We start from the raw sequence: 21,297 nt of genomic DNA, 5'->3' as shown, positions 1-21,297 counted from the left end.
AATTGCACGCTCCCTCAAAACTGCACAGTTTAGAGTGGCCTTTCATTGTCCCCAGAACAACGTGCACCTGTGCAATGATCATGCTATTTAATCAGCTTCTTGATATGCAACAACTGTCAGGTGGATGGATTATCTTGGCAAAGGAGAAATGCTCAATAACAGGGATGTAAACAAATTTTAGAGAAATAAGCTTTTTGTGAGTATGGAACATTTCTGGGATCTTTTATTTCAGTTAATTGTCACAAGCATGACGCTGGAGAGACGAAGCAGGTACGGGGAGTCAAGCATCTAATATAGAACGGACATGGAATGAGACAGGAACAGCGTCAGCAAACGAGTAATACAGACAAAAAACTATTAATGCAGCAGGGAACAGAGCAGGGGAACTGACAAATATAGGGGAGGAAATAAACAGGTGATGAATGAGTCCAGGTGAGTCCAATGTCTCTGATGCGCGTGACGAGGGAAGGCAGGTATGCGTAATAGATTGCAGGAGTGTGTGATGCAGGGCAGCCTGGGGCCCTCAAGCACCCAGGAGGGGGGGCAGACATGACACTCATGAAATGTGTGACCAACACTTTACATGTTGCGTTTATATTTGTGTTCATTGTATGTATACATTTGCATAAATGTTCAAGAAATTCCAATTCTTAAAAACTTTTATCAACCGTATTTGCATAAACTACATTTGCATAAAATAACTCAACAACAGTAACTTTTGAACCATTCAAGCTAGAGATGCCAAACCAACTTCACATGTTCAGGCTATCCTATACATTAAATCATCATTCACAAGCTAGAGATGCCAAACCAACTTCACATGTTCAGGCTATCCTATACATTAAATCATCATTCACAAGCTAGAGATGCCAAACCAACTTCACATGTTCAGGCTATCCTATACATTAAATCATCATTCACAAGCTAGAAAGCACACCACATTTTCTTCAGGAAATGTACTTTTCTAGTTATAATAATTTTGTCGGCACCAGAACCATTTGCTCCAACAAAAATCGTTAATTTGATGCCTTTTCGGTTTGTTTTTGGAGATTCTACCATAGCTCCAGTTTTCCTTCCTGTATACCATTGGAGAGACACACAGGTTTACAACAGGCACGTGTCTGTCTGTCTGCCTGTATGTCTGTCTGCCTGTCTGTCTGCCGGTCTGCAGTAGAGCACTGGCCTGTGATGTACTAAAATGTGAGCACTGGAACAACGAAAGGGGGCATTTTACTATGGCCATTTTACATTTATTGTCTGCTTTCTTTGCTTAGAGGTACGGTATGCATCGGTAGAGATGTGTTTTATTCAAGATAATAGTGCAGCACTACCGGAGACATCACAAGCCACTAAATCTACCTTTATGAGGAAACAGGAAGCGGGTAGAATATAAACATTCAGAGTAAGTAAATAAAAAAAGGGTTGGTGGCAAGCATGTGAAGCTGTCTAATAAAATCTAAGCTCTAACATTGATGATATATGAACACTGACAACCACAACCACTTTGGTTCGGTGATTGAAGCAGTGGTACAACTATCTACTGTATATTGTGGGCAGAGAGAGAGAGGAGAGAAACATGATATTCAAACCTTTAGTTTGTGTATATTTCAAAAACTTACTTTCATCATCCTAAAATGTATATCTTTTAAAACCTCCTTTAGCTAACCTAAAATGGAAGTATCTTAAATCCTCTTTGGAATTCCTATTAGATGTTTTGAAGAAATTAACCCTAATATTCTCCTGCTCCTTGATTTTACATTATGATTGCTTCCACTTGGAGAAGAACCTAGCAGTTGGTCAGACAGTCTGTTGTTTCAAGGGCCATATAAAAAGAAACAGGATATGGAGCGGAGATTAGCTTCTTTAAATCCACAAGACTGAATTACTGGTGTTCTGGGACTCCTTGGCTTTTCAATAGCTGTGTGATTTCAATTAGGAGACTCTGATTGGAAATATAACAAGGCAGGGGAAAGATACAGACAACAAAAGGCATGGTATGCATCCCAAATGGCACCACATTCCCTTTATAGTGTACTACTTTCTACCAGGACACATAGGGCTCTGATCAAAAGTAGTGCACTATATAGTGAATAGAGTGCCATTTGAGACACATGCCCTATCTCGGAGGAATCTGCCCTTCTAAAGTTTCATAGTGTCTCTTCAGCATGTCACAGGACATTTTTTGGCAGATTACAATCAGGTGCTTGGCATTTTGTGATGGCCTTTTGGACAGCACCTTGTCTGCCTGCCTGGAAAAAGAAAATAAACCCTTGATATGCGTCTGGGGGGGGAAAAAACTATAAAGCCATGCAAGGTGAAAAATACCTCCAATGTCTGTACAGTTTTCCTAAGAATAAAGGGTAAGACTTTATACGAAGGGTACCTACATAGGGACTTCATGACACATTCACAACCCATTCAAAACCCGGATATCTGCAGTCCATGAGCATTTCATAAATGCATATACCATCGGCCACGAGTTCATATTTTTCTAGTCTGAATAAAAACGTATATCAGGGGCTTTAGCAATGCACTCAGAAATGTTTGATCTACTCCAGACAGACTGGTCCTGAGGGGCTTCGAGACGGGATCTGAAATTAAACGGGGGGCCTTCTGAAAGTCCGCCCGCTTCAACGCTTCATAATTCCACATCGAAAAAGGGGTCCCTGGATGCCTAGGGCTGTGTTCCAAATTGCAGCCTTTTCCCTGCATAGTGCATTACTTATGACCAGGAGGAGCCCTATTGGCCCTGGTCAAAAGTAGTTCCCTAAATAGGGAATAGGGTTCCGCTTGGCATGGACGGCTCGGAGTGAAGGGTTCCATCAGTCACTGAGGTGCTGCCACATTGTGAGAGACAATTTTCCATCAGCGAAGTGGCAACCGATATTTGAGCCTGGCGCAGCACAAAAAAAGCCCTAGCTCATGTAATGCTATGTAAGGACTTATCGGAGTGACAGGTGTGAGTGTGTCAGCTAAGATGGGGACTGAGGTTCTGCTGACAGGATTGAGAGGGACCAAAGATGAAAGACATGAAATGAAGAGAGCCACTTGTTCCTTCTGAGGGGTTGTGGTTTGGTTTAGGCTGTTGTATGTATGATGGAGAACTAGATACTCTAATTCTATTTCTGGGTTCCAAATTAAACATATATCGAGAAGATGTGCATTTTTTAACACCAGAGGAAAACACATGAAAGTTAGAATATAAAGACTTGTTTACTAGTGGTCCTCAAACTCTTTTCAACAGAGTCTAAAGTATTTGGAATTTGGTTAATGGACCCAGAAATGAATAGTGTACGATGTATAAAACAAGTAGAGAAAATTACTTTTCATGGCATCCAGCTTTTTGTACAGGTTTAGAATAAACAAGGAGCATCATTAACTATCAAACGACATGAGTCTAAAATTGTATTGAAATATTTCTGTAAAGTTAATTACTTTTTGGTCGAACCCAACGATTACACTTTTGGACTTAAAAAATGTAAAATATATATATTTATATTTTTTTAAGTATGTGTTTCAATTTGATCATATCTAAGATAACAAATATAGGTTAATGTTTTCCTTTAGGGTGGATAGAAGTGTTTAAATTACTCCAATAGCTGCTGCTTATAGTATTCATGTATTAGCCAATATCTTGTTGCTGTCCTTGGCAGGCAGGTTCAATGAAGAAATGTCCTGCAACCTCTGTCTGCCTTTCATATTTTAGACAAAATAACGCAAATTGTGGAATAATCCACTTGGAGAGGAATTGTGAAAAGATGAGCAATGGGAATGACATGCCTTATAACGGGAATGACACGCCTTATAACGGGAATGACACGTTATATAACGGGAATGACACGCCTTATAACGGGAATGGCACGCCTTAGGGCAACAATATTAATTTGGGAAGAACTATGTCCTCCAACACATTCAGCAGATGGCATGTGGAGAGGAGGAAGAAGCATGGTATTAAATGTGTGATAGGATACTCAGATCCAAACACATGAGGAGAAACACTGTATTAAATGTGTGATAGGATACTCAGATCCAAACACATGATAAACACTGTATTAAATGTGTGATAGGATACTCAGATCCAAACACATGAGGAGAAACACTGTATTAAATGTGTGATAGGATACTCAGATCCAAACACATGAGGAGAAACACTGTATTAAATGTGTGATAGGATACTCAGATCCAAACACATGAGGAGAAACACTGTATTAAATGTGTGATAGGATACTCAGATCCAAACACATGAGGAGAAACACTGTATTAAATGTGTGATAGGATACTCAGATCCAAACACATGAGGAGAAACACTGTATTAAATGTGTGATAGGATACTGTCGATCCAAACACATGAGGAGAAACACTGTATTAAATGTGTGATAGGATACTCAGATCCAAACACATGAGGAGAAACACTGTATTAAATGTGTGATAGGATACTGTCGATCCAAACACATGATAAACACTGTATTAAATGTGTGATAGGATACTGTCGATCCAAACACATGAGGAGAAACACTGTATTAAATGTGTGATAGGATACTGTCGATCCAAACACATGATAAACACTGCAGCTGTACATAGTTCATTTTTAAATAGCCCATCCAATCTACCTGACCTCAAACACTGTTTTAAATGTGTGATAGGATACTGTATCCAAATCATCATCTGATCAATCACTCTAGTTAATCTAAATGTAATTATCCACTCCTATGGCCTATTTATTGCCTTATCCAAATGCATTTTGAGAAACACTGTATTAAATGTCCTACTGTGTCATTGACTTGATTGTGTTATTGGCTTGTCTATTGTTTACTCCATGTGTAACTCCTTGTTAAACACTCCTTTTGTATAAATGTGTGATAAATGGATACTTGTTCTCAACTAGCCTACCTGGTTAAATAAATGAAATAAAAAACTAGGATAACCGTTAAATGTGTGATAGGATACTGCAGATCTAAGACCAGTAGTATCCAAACACACATGATAAACACTGTACAAACATTTATCTTAAAACTGTATTAAATGTGAAAATAAAATAGTGATAGGATACTCAGACCCAAACACATGAGGAGAAACACTGTATTAAATGTGTGATTCAGGGATAAATGACTCCTGATCCAAATTCATGAGGAGAAACACTTATTAAATGTGTGATAGGATACTCCTGACCTCAAACACATGAGGAGAAATGACTGTATTATTCAATGTGTGATAGGATACTGTACCTCTCTGATTCCAAACACATGATTCAGGAGAAACACTGTATTAAATGTGTGATAGGATACTCAGACCCAAACACATGAGGAGAAACACTGTATTAAATGTGTGATAGGATACTCAGACCCAAACACATGAGGAGAAACGCTGTATTAAATGATGTGATAGGATACTCAGATCCAAACACATGATAAACACTGTATTAAACATGTGATAGGATACTTTTATTTCCCTCACCAATTTTAAACATCAACTATCTGAGCAGCTAACCGATCACTGCAGCTGTACATAGTTCATTTTTAAATAGCCCACCCAATCTACCTACCTCATCCCCACACTGTTTTTATTTTATTTACTTTTCTGCTCTTTTGCACACCAGTATCTCTACTTGCATATCATCATCTGCTCATTTATCACTCCAGCGTTAATCTGCTAAATTGTAATTATCCACTCCTATGGCCTATTTATTGCCTTACCTCCTCATGCATTTTGCACACACTGTATATAGACTTTATTTGTCCTACTGTGTCATTGACTTGTTTATTGTGTTATTGGCTTGTCTATTGTTTACTCCATGTGTAACTCCTTGTTGTTGTCTGTGTCACACTCCTTTGCTTTATCTTGGCCAGGTCGCAGTTGCAAATGAGAACTTGTTCTCAACTAGCCTACCTGGTTAAATAAAGGTGAAATAAATAAATTAGGATAACCGTTGTATTAAACGTGTGATAGGATACTGCAGATCTAAGACCAGTAGTATCCAATATTCACTTCAATGTACAAACATTTATCTTAAAACTGCAAAATAACATATTTAAAGTTATATGTAGACCTCTCTGATTCAGAGGGGTTGGGTTAAATGACTCCTGCACTCTCTGATTCAGAGGGGTTAAATGACTCCTGCACCTCTCTGATTCAGAGGGGTTAATGATCAATACTCTGAAAATAGTGCATCCTTATACAGTACCAAATTATTTTCCAAAACAAACACTACAGTAAAATTACTTTTACATAACACTCTGAAGAAGTGTATAATTTGTATTTCTCAACCTACCAAAGAAGTGGCAGTGAAAACAACCAACCATGCGTATACTAACGCAGTAGGCGGCAGGTGACCTAGTATTTAGAGCGTTGGGCCAGTAACCTTGCTGATTCAGAGCTGAAAAGGTTAAATCTGACGTTCTGCCCCTGATTCAAGGCAGTTAACACACTGGGTGTCTGGCACCTCTCTGATTCAGAGGGGTTGGGTTAAATGACTCCTGCACCTCTCTGATTCAGAGGGGTTAAATGACTCCTGGGTTAAATGAAATGACTCCTGTACCTCTCTGATTCAGAGGGGATTCAGAGGGGTTAAATGACTCCTGTACCTCTCTGATTCAGAAAATGACTCCTGTACATTCAGAGGGGTCAGTTGAAGATTCAGCATTTATTTGTACAACTGATTCAGAGGGGTAGGTATCCCTGTACCTCTCTGATTCAGGGGGTCGTTCCCTGCACCTGATTCAGTAAAGGCCAGAAGGCATTCATTTGTTCAACTGCAGATACATCTGTACTGTGGGGGAGCCGTAGGTTGACTTGTGGTGATGCAGGTGGCCCCATTCATACAGCTGTCTGGGTAGATCAGGCAGGCGTTCCCTCCATACTGACAGAACTCCCCTATCCATCCAGGAGCACAGAGACACTGTGAGGAAGAGATGAACCAGTAATCATTGATCTGCAGACAAACACAATCACCAATCTGGGTCTTGTAAATCCATACTAACCAGGTCTGTTATTGGACTACATCCTGTTTACTCCTACTGCAGTGGTATGCATCGCATATTTTACTGCCAATTATAAGGGTTAAATTAGTTTCTTGGACTAATGTACATTCTACACAACATACTGTCATGCAGGTTACCAATAGACAGCAATAGTAATGTTGTATTTCTGTAGGCACAAATGGAGGCTAACTCCGCTCTAGTTCGTTAGCCAAAGCCTCAGGGGAAATTAATGTGGTTTTGGAGAGTTTTTTGATAAACTCTGAAAATAAGGTCTGTGGTAAACACAGGCTTAGGAGATCCTATACATTTTGTTCTATGAAATAATCTTCATCAGCTAACATACCTTTTTGTGGAACTTGAAGTATTTATAAGCACATAAAGGCTTCATAACTCATAAAGGTCATGTTAACTGACTGATATTATCTCTTAGAACAAAACATATAAGATCTCCTAAGCCTGTGTTAACCTCAGATCTTATTTTTGGGGTTGACCCCAAAACGCCATTCTTTCCCACATAGGAATGGCTGAAGTTACATTTACGTTAACTGGCGAGCTCTATGCCTCTACACTAAGGCAACTTCCTGATGAGATCCATACCAGGGAAACCTACAATGGCACTGAGTTGACCGGTTCACATTGTGCATCTCAACACTAATTTAACTAAAGTTGAATTTATCAGCAGATCCAAGTGCTGATGGGCAGCGTACGGTATCTCTGTTGTTACTAATTAGAAGGTTTCATTTGGTTCATACGACGTGAACGCCAGTACCTCTTCAGTCTACACTGAATAAAAGGGCAACTTCAGGACACAGTCAGCGCATCTAATGGACAACAGCCCAAATTGACCTGACAAACGACCTCATCATTTTCCCCAGGGGGTAGCAGATCAAGAAATTGCAAAGGAGACGGCTCATTACGCCAGACTAGTGTCAATGTCTTGATTATGACTGACACTGATTGGAGCAAGAGAAATCCACACACAGCAACACAGGCAGCTTTAAACAGTCCTGCAGCTCAGAGTCAGAAGCAAATGGCACTCTATTCCCTGCATAGTGCACTATTTTTGACCAGAGCCCATACACTACATAGGGAATAGGGTGTCATTTCAGATGCAGCCCCAGAGCCTTCTGAATGATCTAAAGCAACAGACCAGGACTGATGGGGGATAATTAGAAGCTAAGGACCATGGGAAGTACAGCCTACTATCAGGTGCCTTCCAATGCAGGATTATGATGAAGTGGGCACAATGTGGCTATTTTATGGTCGGGAAATGGTTTTATGGCTTCACAAGACGTCATAGAATCCCATTTTAACCAACGGCTCTCTCATTAGCATCATATTCTCGTTTGCACAATGTTGTATTATAATTTGACATTTTCTGCAAACAAATGGAAATGTATAAGCAATGTAGTAGTCAAATAGAATACATGCTCGATCATCTATATCATGACAGCGTTAGACCAAGCAGATTCTATTGAATGTCCTTGACTTTAAATGAGACTAGAGTGTAATCTATTGGCTAGATTCAGAAAACAGATGTCTGAACATTTAGGAAGTGTGATGCATAGATATACTTTAATACCTATGATCAACAATGTTCATGTCCATGGACAAGCCCTAATCACCACCCATAGGAAACCTGTAATGTTATGATTTTTGGTTTGGAGATTTAAATATCTATATTTTTTGCTACATGATTATATTTACTTTGTTTTCTTGCCACTGTTTCAATAACGTTTTGCTGTCACATTCAATATCAGCTGGACACTTTGAATAATGTGCCAAGCAGCCCATTCTATCGACTTGTTGATAAGAATATTTACATTTGATAGTTGATAGTTAAACCCCACATTGACAAGTTGGCGTGGACGATATGATAAAATATAAATAAATACGATATTTTGTGAATGTTTTACCTTTTATCATCATATCTAGAACTTAGAACACTAGAATACTATAATACATTAAATAAACAAATATTGACATAAAATTATCAATATATAGCTATAGTAGCTATGTACTATCTCAAATGTACATATTCTTCTAATCATGTCGATAGAATGGGCTGCTTGGCACATTATTCAAAGTGTACAGCTGATATTGAATGTGACAGCAAAACGTTATTGAAACAGTGGCAAGAAAACGAAGTATATAAATCATGTAGCAAAACAATATAGACATGAAAAGTGAGAAACTGATAGCTTCTAAATATGTCATAAATAAATAAATAGATGTGTTAAAGGGATAGTGCCTGATTTTGACAATGAAGGAAGTTTGAGGTTCTTTTACGAGCCATTGCTAACTAGTGTTAGCGCAGTGACTGGAAAAGGTTCGCAAAACTACCTCCAACTTCCTCTAAACTGCACGCAGACAAAAATAATGGAATCCACGAGTTCACCTGACTCTGGGTAAAAAAGGCTTCATTGCCAAAATCTCGCACTATTCCTTTAACGGCTACCAGTGGCCTGTCGTTTTATTACCCAACATTGGCATACCATAGTGGTGTTCATCGGTTGTTCGTGCTATGAAAACAAAATAACTCCTGAATGTGCACTAACCTGAAGCGAGGTACAAGGTGCCCCTATACTAGACATACTAAATCATTACACAAAACATGCCACTTGTTTTGAACATGGAGTGGAGAGGACGAGGCCACAATGGCCAAAAGTAGTGCACTATATAGGTACTAGGGAGCCATTTGGAACATAGAGAGGTCTATACACTAATGGTTACTGTAGTCTATTGTAAAACATTCCTAATAGCCCCAGGGTGTGTTTTCTCTGATGTGTAGAGGGCAGAACACTACCCTGTCCAAGCAGCCCACTAATAAACTATGGCTCATCATATCAAACCTTTTTTTTGCCTTTCCCACATTTCATTAGGCCTCACCTATTGGCTGACTTACATTATATCCACCAATTACGCTGAGGCACAGTCCCTGGTGCAGACAGTTGACACTGAGCAGACTGCAGTAGTCTATTATCTCTTCACAGCTTTTCCCGGAAAACCCTGGCAGGCACCTGCAGAGGAGAGGAGGAGAGCAACTGGTTGTCAGAGGTATCAATATCAATAACACTTGGCATGATATGTAGACCAGACCACTGATAATAAAAGGAAAGAGGAGGAGAGCAACGGGCTGTCAGACATATCAATAACACCTGGCATGATATGTAGACCAGACCACTGATAATAATAATAATGACAGAGGAGGAGATGCAGACAAGACGACCATGGTGTGGTAGAGCTGAAAAACAAAGTCACACACATCTCTCCTCGGTGTGGATTTATTTGACCAACGTTTCTGCCAAAGAGCCTTTATCAGGGTAGGATATAACATGTGTAAGATATAACATCCTTCATCAGGGTAGGATATAACATAACATGTGAAATATATAACATTCTAATCAGGGTAGGATATAACATAACATGTGTAAGATATAACATTCTTATCAGGGTAGGATATATTGTAACATGTGTAAGATATAACATCCTTCATCAGGGTAGGATATAACATAACATGTATAAGATATAAGATCCTTCATCAGGGTAGCATATAACATAACATGTGTAAGATATAACATTCTAATCAGGGTAGAATATATCGTAACATGTGTAAAATATAACATCCTTCATCAGGGTAGGATATAACATAACATGTATAAGATATAAGATCCTTCATCAGGGTAGCATATAACATAACATGTGTAAGATATAACATTCTAATCAGGGTAGGATATATCGTAACATGTGTAAAATATAACATCCTTCATCAGGGTAGGATATAACATAACATGTGTAAGCATACCCATAAGATGATGCAGCAACCACCATTCTTGAAAATATGAAGAGTGATACTCAGGGAGGTCTTGTGTTGGATTTGCCCCAAACATAACGCTAAGTATTTAGAACAAAAGGTGAATTTCTTTGTCACATTTTTTGCAGAATTACTTCAGTGCCTTGTTGCAAACAGGATGAATGTTTAACTTCTTGAATATAGGTGGATGAATTTTTGGATGAAAAACGTTCCCGTTTTAAACAAGATATTTTGTCACAAAAAGATGCTCGACTATGCATATAATTGACAGCTTTGGAAAGAAAACACTCTGACATTTCCAAAACTGCAAAGATATTGTCTGTGAGTGCCACAGAACTGATGTTACAGAAAAAAAACAGATAAAAATCCAATCAGGAAGTGCCGCATTTTTTGAAACCGCTTCATGCCAATGACTCCTTATATGGCTGTGAATGGGCCACGAATGAGCTTAGTCTTTCTGTTACTTCCCCAATGTGTCGACAGCATTGTGACTTATTTGTAGGCATCTCATTGGAAGATTGACCATAAGACCCTACATCTACCAGGTGGTCGCTTGGTGTCCTCCATTGCAATTGTTGCGTAATCTCCAGCTGCAGTATTTTTCAGTTTGCTTCTGATGGTGGCAGTTGGCTTCTCACTGATAGATTATTGAATAGATATGTGAAAAACACCTTGAGGATTGATTCTAAACAACGTTTGCCATGTTTCTGTCGATTATTATGGAGCTAATTTGGAAAAAAGTTTGCCGTTGTAAGGGACTGTATTTTTCCGGTATTTTTCTTAGCCAAACGTGGTGAACAAAACGGAGCTATTTCGTCTACACAAATAATATTTTTGGAAGAAATTAACATTTGCTATCTAACTAAGAGTTTTGTCATTGAAAACATCTGAAGTTCTTCAAAGGTAAATTATTTTATTTGAATGCTTTTCTTGTTTTTGTGAAAATGTTGCCTGCTGAATGCTAGGCTTAATGCTATGCTAGGCTATCAATACTCTTACACAAATGCTTGTGTAGCTTTGGTTGAAAAGCATATTTTGAAAATCTGAGATGACAGTGTTGTTAACAAAAGGCTAAGCTTGTGTTTCAATATATTTATTTCATTTCATTTGCGATTTTCATGAATAGGAAACGTTGTGTTATGATAATGAGCTTGAGGCTTTGATTACGCTCCCGGATACGGGTTTGCTCGATGCAAGAAGTTAATATTTGTAAATATTTCTCTACCCAACAGACAGACATGTCTCCTTCTCTACACTATCCTCTACCCAACAGACATGTCTCCTTCTCTACACTATCCTCTACCCAACAGACATGTCTCCTTCTCTACACTATCCTCTACCCAACAGACAGACATGTCTCCTTCTCTACACTATCCTCTACCCAACAGACAGACATGTCTCCTTCTCTTCCTCTACCCAACAGACATATCCTCTACCCAACAGACATGTCTCCTTCTCTACACTATCCTCTACCCAACAGACAGACATGTCTCCTTCTCTACACTATCCTCTACCCAACATACAGACATATTACCTTCTCTACACTATCCTCTACCCAACAGACATGTCTCCTTCTCTACACTATCCTCTATCCAACATACAGACATGTCTCCTTCTCTACACTATCCTCTACCCAACAGACATGTCTCCTTCTCTACACTATTCTCTACCCAACAGACAGACATGTCTCCTTCTCTACACAATCCTCTACCCAAGAGACATATCTCCTTCTCTACACTATCCTCTAGTCAACAGGCAGACATGTCTCCTTCTCTAGACTATTCTCTACCCAACAGACATGTCTCCTTCTCTACACTATCCTCTACCCAACAGACATGTCTCCTTCTCTACACTATCCTCTAGTCAACAGACAGACACGTCCCATTCTCTGCTTGGAACCCATCTTCCATCCTGAGCTGTGGAACTGAAATAATGTCATGGGGTCAGGCTGCACCATGTTCCCATTGTTATTACCAGTTGGTCCCATGTGACACACACACACACACACACACACACACACACACACACACACACACACACACACACACACACACACACACACACACACCAGTTGGTCCCATGTGACTGACACAAAGACAGACACACACACAGAGAGCTGTGGGTCCCGTGAGACCGTTACCCATTTATCTGGGCACTGCCCTCCCTTGCTCTCCCACTAGAGAACCACTCACCCATGACACTGTGTCATTGGCTCATTCAACTCCCATACGTCATCAGATTACTCTCATTCAATACTAATATACCTTTCTCCAAAAAAGAGGTTGCTCAAAAATGTTGAATTAAAATGTTGAAATGTGTTCCGATTGACTTTGTCCACCTCTATGTCCACCTCTATGTCTACCTGACTCAGAGAAGAGAAGACATTTGAATGTGTTGACTGGCCTGAACTTTACTCTTCATATCCTCTGAGTACTATTGCCTGAGACAGCCGAAACAATAGCTCTAGAACAGGGCCTGAATCACCATCCTAAATGGTAAGTACCTATAAAATATTATGCGTTGCCATTACTCTTTGTCATGATCTCCAGAGAACAGTTTTAAAAGGGAGAAAATGTATACATTCTTTAAAGAAATGTTAATAACCAACTAATATCATTACACAGATCTGAGGTATTTGACTCCAAGTAAACCGCTAGCAGGCTGTACCTGCGCCCAAACTCCGGTATTTTTCATCCTATAGCTACAATATGCTGAAATCACTCCGCCATTTCCTGGTTGCAAAAATTCTAAAAGTCCGTCCAATTTCCATCCAATGTGACAAAACAACCAGTCATTGTGTAGAGAATCATTGTACAATCTAAACCGCTGTGAAATATATTTTCCAGAACCAAAAATATTGCATTTTCAGGTGTTTGAAGCTAGTGTACAAAACGGAAAGTGAAAGACGCAAAAACAAAACTTTTGAACGGGAAACAGATCTACTGCTTTTTAGACTTGCTTTCAATGAGAACAACAGATCTATAAAGCATATTTCTATGTGAATTTGTTCGGGTCGTCCAAAAAGTTACATATTGCAGCTTTAAATACTGAGCCAACATGTTTTCAGCACTTTTATTTTCATGCCCAGCTGTCTAAAACACTGCATCTCAGTGCTAGAGGCGTCACTACAGACCCTGGTTCAATTCCAGGCTGTATCACGACCCGGACGTGATTGGCAGTCCCATAGGGATACGCACAATTGGCCCAGCGTCATCCAGGTTAGGGTTAGGCCGGGGTAGGCCGTCATTGTAAATAAGAATTTGTTCTTAACTGACTTGCCTAGTTAAATAAAAGTTACATATTTTAATTTTTTTTTTAAATACCTCTGCAGCAGAACTATGGTGAGCAATGTTTGGAACATTAAATAGCAATATCAAATTTGAATCGCAATACACATAGAATTGTGAGTTGTGAGAATCGCACCTATCAGCACCTAAGTATTGTGATAATATCGTATCGTGAGGTCCCTGGCAATTCCCAGCCCTCATCTGAAGTATATAAAGGAAAATAATGAGCTATTATTAAAGATGCTTCCTGTCCTGAGCTTATTAGAAGAACATAGAAGCAACAGCATAGCAGACGCTTTTATCTAGGACCTTTATTATTTTTTACCCTTATTTAACTAGGCACCTACATTCACAGTAACACAGTACATTTACATTTTAGTCACGTAGCGGAACAATTTACGGGAGCAATTAGGGTTAAGTGCCTTGCTCAAGGGCACATCGGCAGATGTTTCACCTAGTCAACTTGGGAATTCGAACCAGCAACCTTTCGGTTATCAGCCCAACACTCTTAACCACTAGACTACCTGCTACAAACCTGGTGTTGCTCGCTAAGCCCCTTACTCTAACCCTGGTGTTGCTAGCTAAGCCCCATGCTCTAACCCTGGTGTTGCTAGCTAAGCCCCATGCTCTAACCCTGGTGTTGCTAGCTAAGCCCCATGCTCTAACCCTGGTGTTGCTATCTAAGCCCCATGCTCTAACCCTGGTGTTGCTATCTAAGCCCCTTACTCTAACTAACACACGGGGCCATCAGGATGCGTAGGGGACTGGATCACGTCGTCCGGGTTTAGCCAGGGTAGGCCGTCATTGTAAATAAGAACGTATTCTTAACTGACTTGCCTTGTTAAAGGTTAAAGTTTTTTTTTATCACCTTCATCCCTGCCATGTCTCAACCACATCCTGAATATACTGCCATGTGTCTCACCTACATCCTGAATATACTGCCATGTGTCTCACCTACATCCTGAATATACTGCCATGTGTCACACCTACATCCTGAATATACTGCCATGTGTCTCAACCACATCCTGAATATACTGCCATGTGTCTCACCTACACCCTGAATATACTGCCATGTGTCTCACCTACATCCTGAATATACTGCCATGTGTCTCACCTACATCCTGAATACACTGCCATGTGTCTCACCTACATCCTGAATATACTGCCATGTGTCTCACCTACATCCTGAACATACTGCCATGTGTCTCACCTACATCCTGAATACACTGCCATGTGTCTCACCTACATCCTGAATATACTTCCATGTCTCACCTGCAGACGTAGTCCTCTCCCTGGACTAAACAGCTGGCGTTGTTGTGGCAGGGCGAAGTGCTGCATGGGCCTCGCTGCCTCCTGCACTGTGGGCCTGTGGTGCCATCTGAACACTGCCAGACTGAGGCTGCACACTCAGGAGAGGTCTGCAGACACACACACACACACACACACGTTTGCACGCACAAGCGCACACCGACATGACGGAAAAAAATCAGGCCTGAAGTCAGCTTGAGAAAACACACTTAGATTAAAGGTAAAGACAGTATTAGTGGAGACAGATCACTCTCCCTGGCAGAACAAGACAGTGTTAGTGGAGACAGATCACTCTCCCCGGCAGAACAAGACAGTGTTAGTGGAGACAGATCACTCTCCCTGGCAGAACAAGACAGTGTTAGTGGAGACAGATCACTCTCCCTGGCAGAACAAGACAGTGTTAGTGGAGACAGATCACTCTCCCCAGCATAACAAGACAGTGTTAGTGGAGACAGATCACTCTCCCTAGCAGAACAAGACAGTGTTAGTGGAGACAGATCACTCTCCCTAGCAGAACAAGACAGTGTTAGTGGAGACAGATCACTCTCCCTAGCAGAACAAGACAGTGTTAGTGGAGACAGATCACTCTCCCCAGCATAACAAGACAGTGTTAGTGGAGACAGATCTCTCTCCCTGGCAGAACAAGACAGTGTTAGTGGAGACAGATCACTCTCCCTAGCATAACAAGACAGTGTTAGTGGAGACAGATCACTCTCCCCAGCAGAACAAGACAGTGTTAGTGGAGACAGATCACTCTCCCTGGCAGAACAAGACAGTGTTAGTGGAGACAGATCACTCTCCCTAGCATAACAAGACAGTGTTAGTGGAGACAGATCACTCTCCCCAGCAGAACAAGACAGTGTTAGTGGAGACAGATCACTCTCCCTAGCAGAACAAGACAGTGTTAGTGGAGACAGATCACTCTCCCCAGCAGAACAAGACAGTGTTAGTGGAGACAGATCACTCTCCCCAGCAGAACAAGACAGTGTTAGTGGAGACAGATCACTCTCCCTAGCAGAACAAGACAGTGTTAGTGGAGACTGATCACTCTCCCTAGCAGAACAAGACAGTGTTAGTGGAGACAGATCACTCTCCCCAGCAGAACAAGACAGTGTTAGTGGAGACAGATCACTCTCCCCAGCAGAACAAGACAGTGTTAGTGGAGACTGATCACTCTCCCTAGCAGAACAAGACAGTGTTAGTGGAGATCACTCTCCCCAGCAGAACAAGACAGTTAGTGGAGACACAGATCACTCTCCCCAGCAGAACAAGACAGTTAGTGGAGACAGATCACTCTCCCTAGCAGAACAAGACAGTGTTAGTGGAGACAGATCACTCTCCCTAGCAGAACAAGACAGTGTTAGTGGAGACTGATCACTCTCCCTAGCAGAACAAGACAGTGTTAGTGGAGACAGATCACTCTCCCTAGCAGAACAAGACAGTGTTGGTGGAGACTGATCACTCTCCCTAGCAGAACAAGACAGTGTTAGTGGAGACAGATCACTCTCCCTAGCAGAACAAGACAGTGTTAGTGGAGACCGATCACTCTCCCTAGCAGAACAAGTGAGAACTGTAACAGTATAACGTTAGGGAGTGAAACGGTATAGCTGCAGTGACACAGAGAGAAGAAGGGTATCGATTGTTTAATGTGACAAGGTGAAAGCTGTACTCTCTGATGATTACTAACTATGCTTTTTTATTTTTTTTTACCCCCTTTTTCTTTTCAATTTTGATCTTGTCTCATCGCTGCAACTCCCCAACGGGCTCGGGAGGCGAAGGTCGAGTCATGGGGGGGAAACATGACCCACTAAACCGCACTTAGTAACGCTCGCTTAACCCGTAAGCCAGCTGCACCAATGTGTCGGAGAAAATACTGTTCAACTGACGACCGTCGTCTGCCTGCAGGCACCCAGCTCACCACAAGGAGTCGCTAGAGATTAATGAGCCAAGTAAAGCCCCCCCCCCCGGCCAAACCTTCCCTAACCCGGACGACGCTGGGCTAATTGTGCACCACCCTGTGGGACTCCCAGTCAAGGCCAGTTGTTAAACAACCTGGGATCGAACCCGGGTCTGTAGTGACGCCACTGCGATGCGGGGCCTTCGACTACAGCGCCACTCTAACTATGCATTTCATTTGTTAAATGTTATTTGGTTTTGTATTTTGTGCACACGTACGTAAAGAAATAGTGTCTTATAAGCCCATTGGGCAACAATTGGTGTTCGAGACTTAAACAAATAAATCAATCCATCATAGAGAAACTAAGAATAGATGGAGACAGCTAGGCCATTAGCTCGACTAGCGTACTCCAGCTCTCATCACATCTCATCAGGAATGATCTTGACAATAATAATATATCTGACTCAAGAGTCAGAGATGATAAAACCAAGATCCCTAATCAGAGAAGATACTAATATTAACAGTTGCTTCGAGTCGCCAAGGCTCTCAGGTTGAAAGATGAGTTCATTTTCATTCAGATGAAATCCCTTATAGAGATGAGACTGAGGCAAAATCAATGTCAAACAGATCAGGTTGACATAAGAGTGCTGCTATGCTATCAACACTGGGCCCCCATTAATGTGACTGGGTTATGAAGGTTGTTATGCGTAATCCTGCATCACTCATTAAGGTGTTATAACTGGTTAAGATGCCTTACAGAAGATTCTCGATTGGGTTGAGAAACCCATTACAAATCAGTTATTGTAAAATCTGTGGCAAATTCCATAATGAAGTCACAAGTGAAGGTCACAAAAAGACAATTAGCCCATTTTAATATATTTTTCTCTCTATGCTTCGCCTCTTGCATAATAGAGAAACTATTGGCACTCAGCAGTTGATGATTAAAACCCCTGTCCTGTATCACCGTAACATTTCATAGATAAAAGGCCTGAAATTGAAAACGGACTGTGGCCAACAGACGCCTCCATCTAGAACAAAAGAGTCCCTTTCATAACTGCAATTTCAATCTGCCTCTTAAAATATGCAATAGTTAATTCCAGTCTAATCAAAATAGCCACCACAAATAACCAGAGCCACCACCATCACGCTTTCCTTCCCCAAGCAATGCTAACCCCCTTATTGAAGGCAGAAATATTCATTGTTGTTCCAACCTTCAAATGTACACTCGATCTGCTTCAAAGACTAAGATATTAATTTTCATGTGACATTTCCTATTAAATCAGGCTCTGAGAGGCGGAGGAGGAGGAGGCCTCAGAAGAATGAAGAAGGAGAAATTAGATGCGTCCATAATGACATCTTATTCCCTCTATAGTGCGATACCTTGGGCCAGACTGTATGGGCTCTGGTCGAAAGCGGTGCACTATATAGAGTGACATTTGGGACATAGAAATAGAGTTCTCACATGTTCCCCCAAGGAGCACGCCTTTTCCCGCTGACATTCGTATGAAAGGCAATTGATGTTAACGGGGGTGTCACAGCGGAGGCCCATGAATCCCTCCAGACAAGCACAAGCATATCCAGCGGCGCTCTCGGAGCTCTCCTCACACTCTCCGCCATTCTGACATGGGTTGGGATCACAAGATGTCCCACAAGGTGGACCTATGGATGAGAATGAACAGTTGGTTATTGGATAAGATTCCCAGAGGTGTTGAACTTCAATGAATATTTGACACGTGACACCTCTCAGGCTGGATGTCAGAGAGCAGAAGTGTCGGTCCAACAACCCATGATAACTCAGGACACCTGAAAACAATCGGAGAGGTCTCCACAGCTGAACTCGACAGTCTTTGTTACAGCCATACAAACTTCACGGACACTGTTAGTTCAAGTCAGTCCGATTGAGAGCATGGCTCCAAATAGAGCAAATGATTGTGATAATTTGTTGAGGAAAAACTTGATCTGTTCCTCACTTCAACAACTCTGATTTCAATATTTCATCCCACAGCAACATACAGTTTTAACCATATAAATATAATTAATTATATTTATATGGTTTAAACCACAGATGCGGGAAATACAGCAAAACCACCAGGATGAGGATGTGAACAGTACCTCAGGACCTGGTCAGGGATGGGAACAGTACCGCAGTACCTGGTCAGGGATGGGAACAGTACCTCAGTACCTGGTCAGGGATGGGAACAGTACCTCAGTACCTGGTCAGGGATGGGAACAGTACCTGGTCAGGGATGTGAACAGTACCTCAGTACCTGGTCAGGGATGGGAACAGTACCTGGTCAGGGATGTGAACAGTACCTCAGTACCTGGTCAGGGATGTGAACAGTACCTGGTCAGGGATGGGAACAGTACCTCAGTACCTGGTCAGGGATGGGAACAGTACCTCAGTACCTGGTCAGGGATGTGAACAGTACCTGGTCAGGGATGGGAACAGTACCTCAGTACCTGGTCAGGGATGGGAACAGTACCTCAGTACCTGGTCAGGGATGGGAACAGTACCTCAGTATCTGGTCAGGGATGGGAACAGTACCTCAGCACCTGGTCAGGGATGTGAACAGTACCTCACTACCTGGTCAGGGATGGGAACAGTACCTCAGTACCTGGTCAGGGATGGGAACAGTACCTCAGTACCTGGTCAGGGATGTGAACAGTACCTCAGTACCTGGTCAGGGATGGGAACAGTATCTGGTCAGGGATGTGAACAGTACCTCAGTATCTGGTCAGGGATGGGAACAGTACCTCAGTATCTGGTCAGGGATGGGAACAGTACCTCAGTACCTGGTCAGGGATGGGAACAGTATCTGGTCAGGGATGTGAACAGTACCTCAGTATCTGGTCAGGGATGTGAACAGTACCTCAGTACCTGGTCAGGGATGGGAACAGTATCTGGTCAGGGATGTGAACAGTACCTCAGTACCTGGTCAGGGATGTGAACAGTACCTCAGTATCTGGTCAGGGATGGGAACAGTACCTCAGTATCTGGTCAGGGATGGGAACAGTACCTCAGTACCTGGTCAGGGATGGGAACAGTATCTGGTCAGGGATGTGAACAGTACCTCAGTACCTGGTCAGGGATGTGAACAGTACCTCAGTATCTGGTCAGGGATGGGAACAGTACCTCAGTATCTGGTCAGGGATGTGAACAGTACCTCAGTATCTGGTCAGGGATGGGAACAGTACCTCAGTATCTGGTCAGGGATGGGGACAGTATCTGGTCAGGGATGGGAACAGTACCTCAGTATCTGGTCAGGGATGGGAACAGTACCTCAGTATCTGGTCAGGGATGTGAACAGTACCTCAGTATCTGGTCAGGGATGGGAACAGTATCTGGTCAGGGATGGGAACAGTACCTCAGTATCTGGTCAGGGATGGGGACAGTATCTGGTCAGGGATGGGAACAGTACCTCAGTATCTGGTCAGGGATGGGAACAGTACCTCAGTATCTGGTCAGGGATGGGGACAGTATCTGGTCAGGGATGGGAACAGTACCTCAGTACCTGGTCAGGGATGGGAACAGTACCTCAGTATCTGGTCAGGGATGGGAACAGTACCTCAGTATCTGGTCAGGGATGGGGACAGTATCTGGTCAGGGATGGGAACAGTACCTCAGTATCTGGTCAGGGATGGGAACAGTACCTCAGTACCTGGTCAGGGATGTGAACAGTACCTCAGTACCTGGTCAGGGATGGGAACAGTATCTGGTCAGGGATGTGAACAGTACCTCAGTATCTGGTCAGGGATGGGAACAGTACCTCAGTATCTGGTCAGGGATGGGAACAGTACCTCAGTACCTGTTCAGGGATGGGAACAGTACCTCAGTACCTGGTCAGGGATGTGAACAGTACCTCAGTACCTGGTCAGGGATGGGAACAGTATCTGGTCAGGGATGTGAACAGTACCTCAGTACCTGGTCAGGGATGGGAACAGTACCTCAGTACCTGGTCAGGGATGGGAACAGTACCTCAGTACCTGGTCAGGGATGGGAACAGTATCTGGTCA

At 42.0% G+C, this 21,297-nt stretch overlaps 1 protein-coding gene across 1 annotated transcript in view; it reads right to left on the bottom strand.

Moving 5' to 3' along the window:
* Nucleotides 1-21,297, bottom strand: part of eys (eyes shut homolog) — a 275,926-nt gene that overhangs the window by 226,118 nt on the left and 28,511 nt on the right. Inside the window, exons 3-6 of the mRNA XM_064936327.1 lie at nucleotides 18,851-18,942; nucleotides 15,351-15,463; nucleotides 9,883-9,997; nucleotides 6,751-6,895 (exon numbers count right to left, since the gene is read on the bottom strand). Coding sequence (XP_064792399.1) covers nucleotides 6,751-6,895; nucleotides 9,883-9,997; nucleotides 15,351-15,463; nucleotides 18,851-18,942 — 465 coding nt within the window. The remainder of the gene's footprint in view (nucleotides 1-6,750; nucleotides 6,896-9,882; nucleotides 9,998-15,350; nucleotides 15,464-18,850; nucleotides 18,943-21,297) is intronic.

The sequence above is a fragment of the Oncorhynchus masou genome, chromosome 24 (genome assembly GCF_036934945.1).
Source record: "Oncorhynchus masou masou isolate Uvic2021 chromosome 24, UVic_Omas_1.1, whole genome shotgun sequence".
Lineage (NCBI taxonomy): Eukaryota > Metazoa > Chordata > Actinopteri > Salmoniformes > Salmonidae > Oncorhynchus > Oncorhynchus masou.
This window is presented reverse-complemented; position numbering and strand designations above follow the sequence as displayed.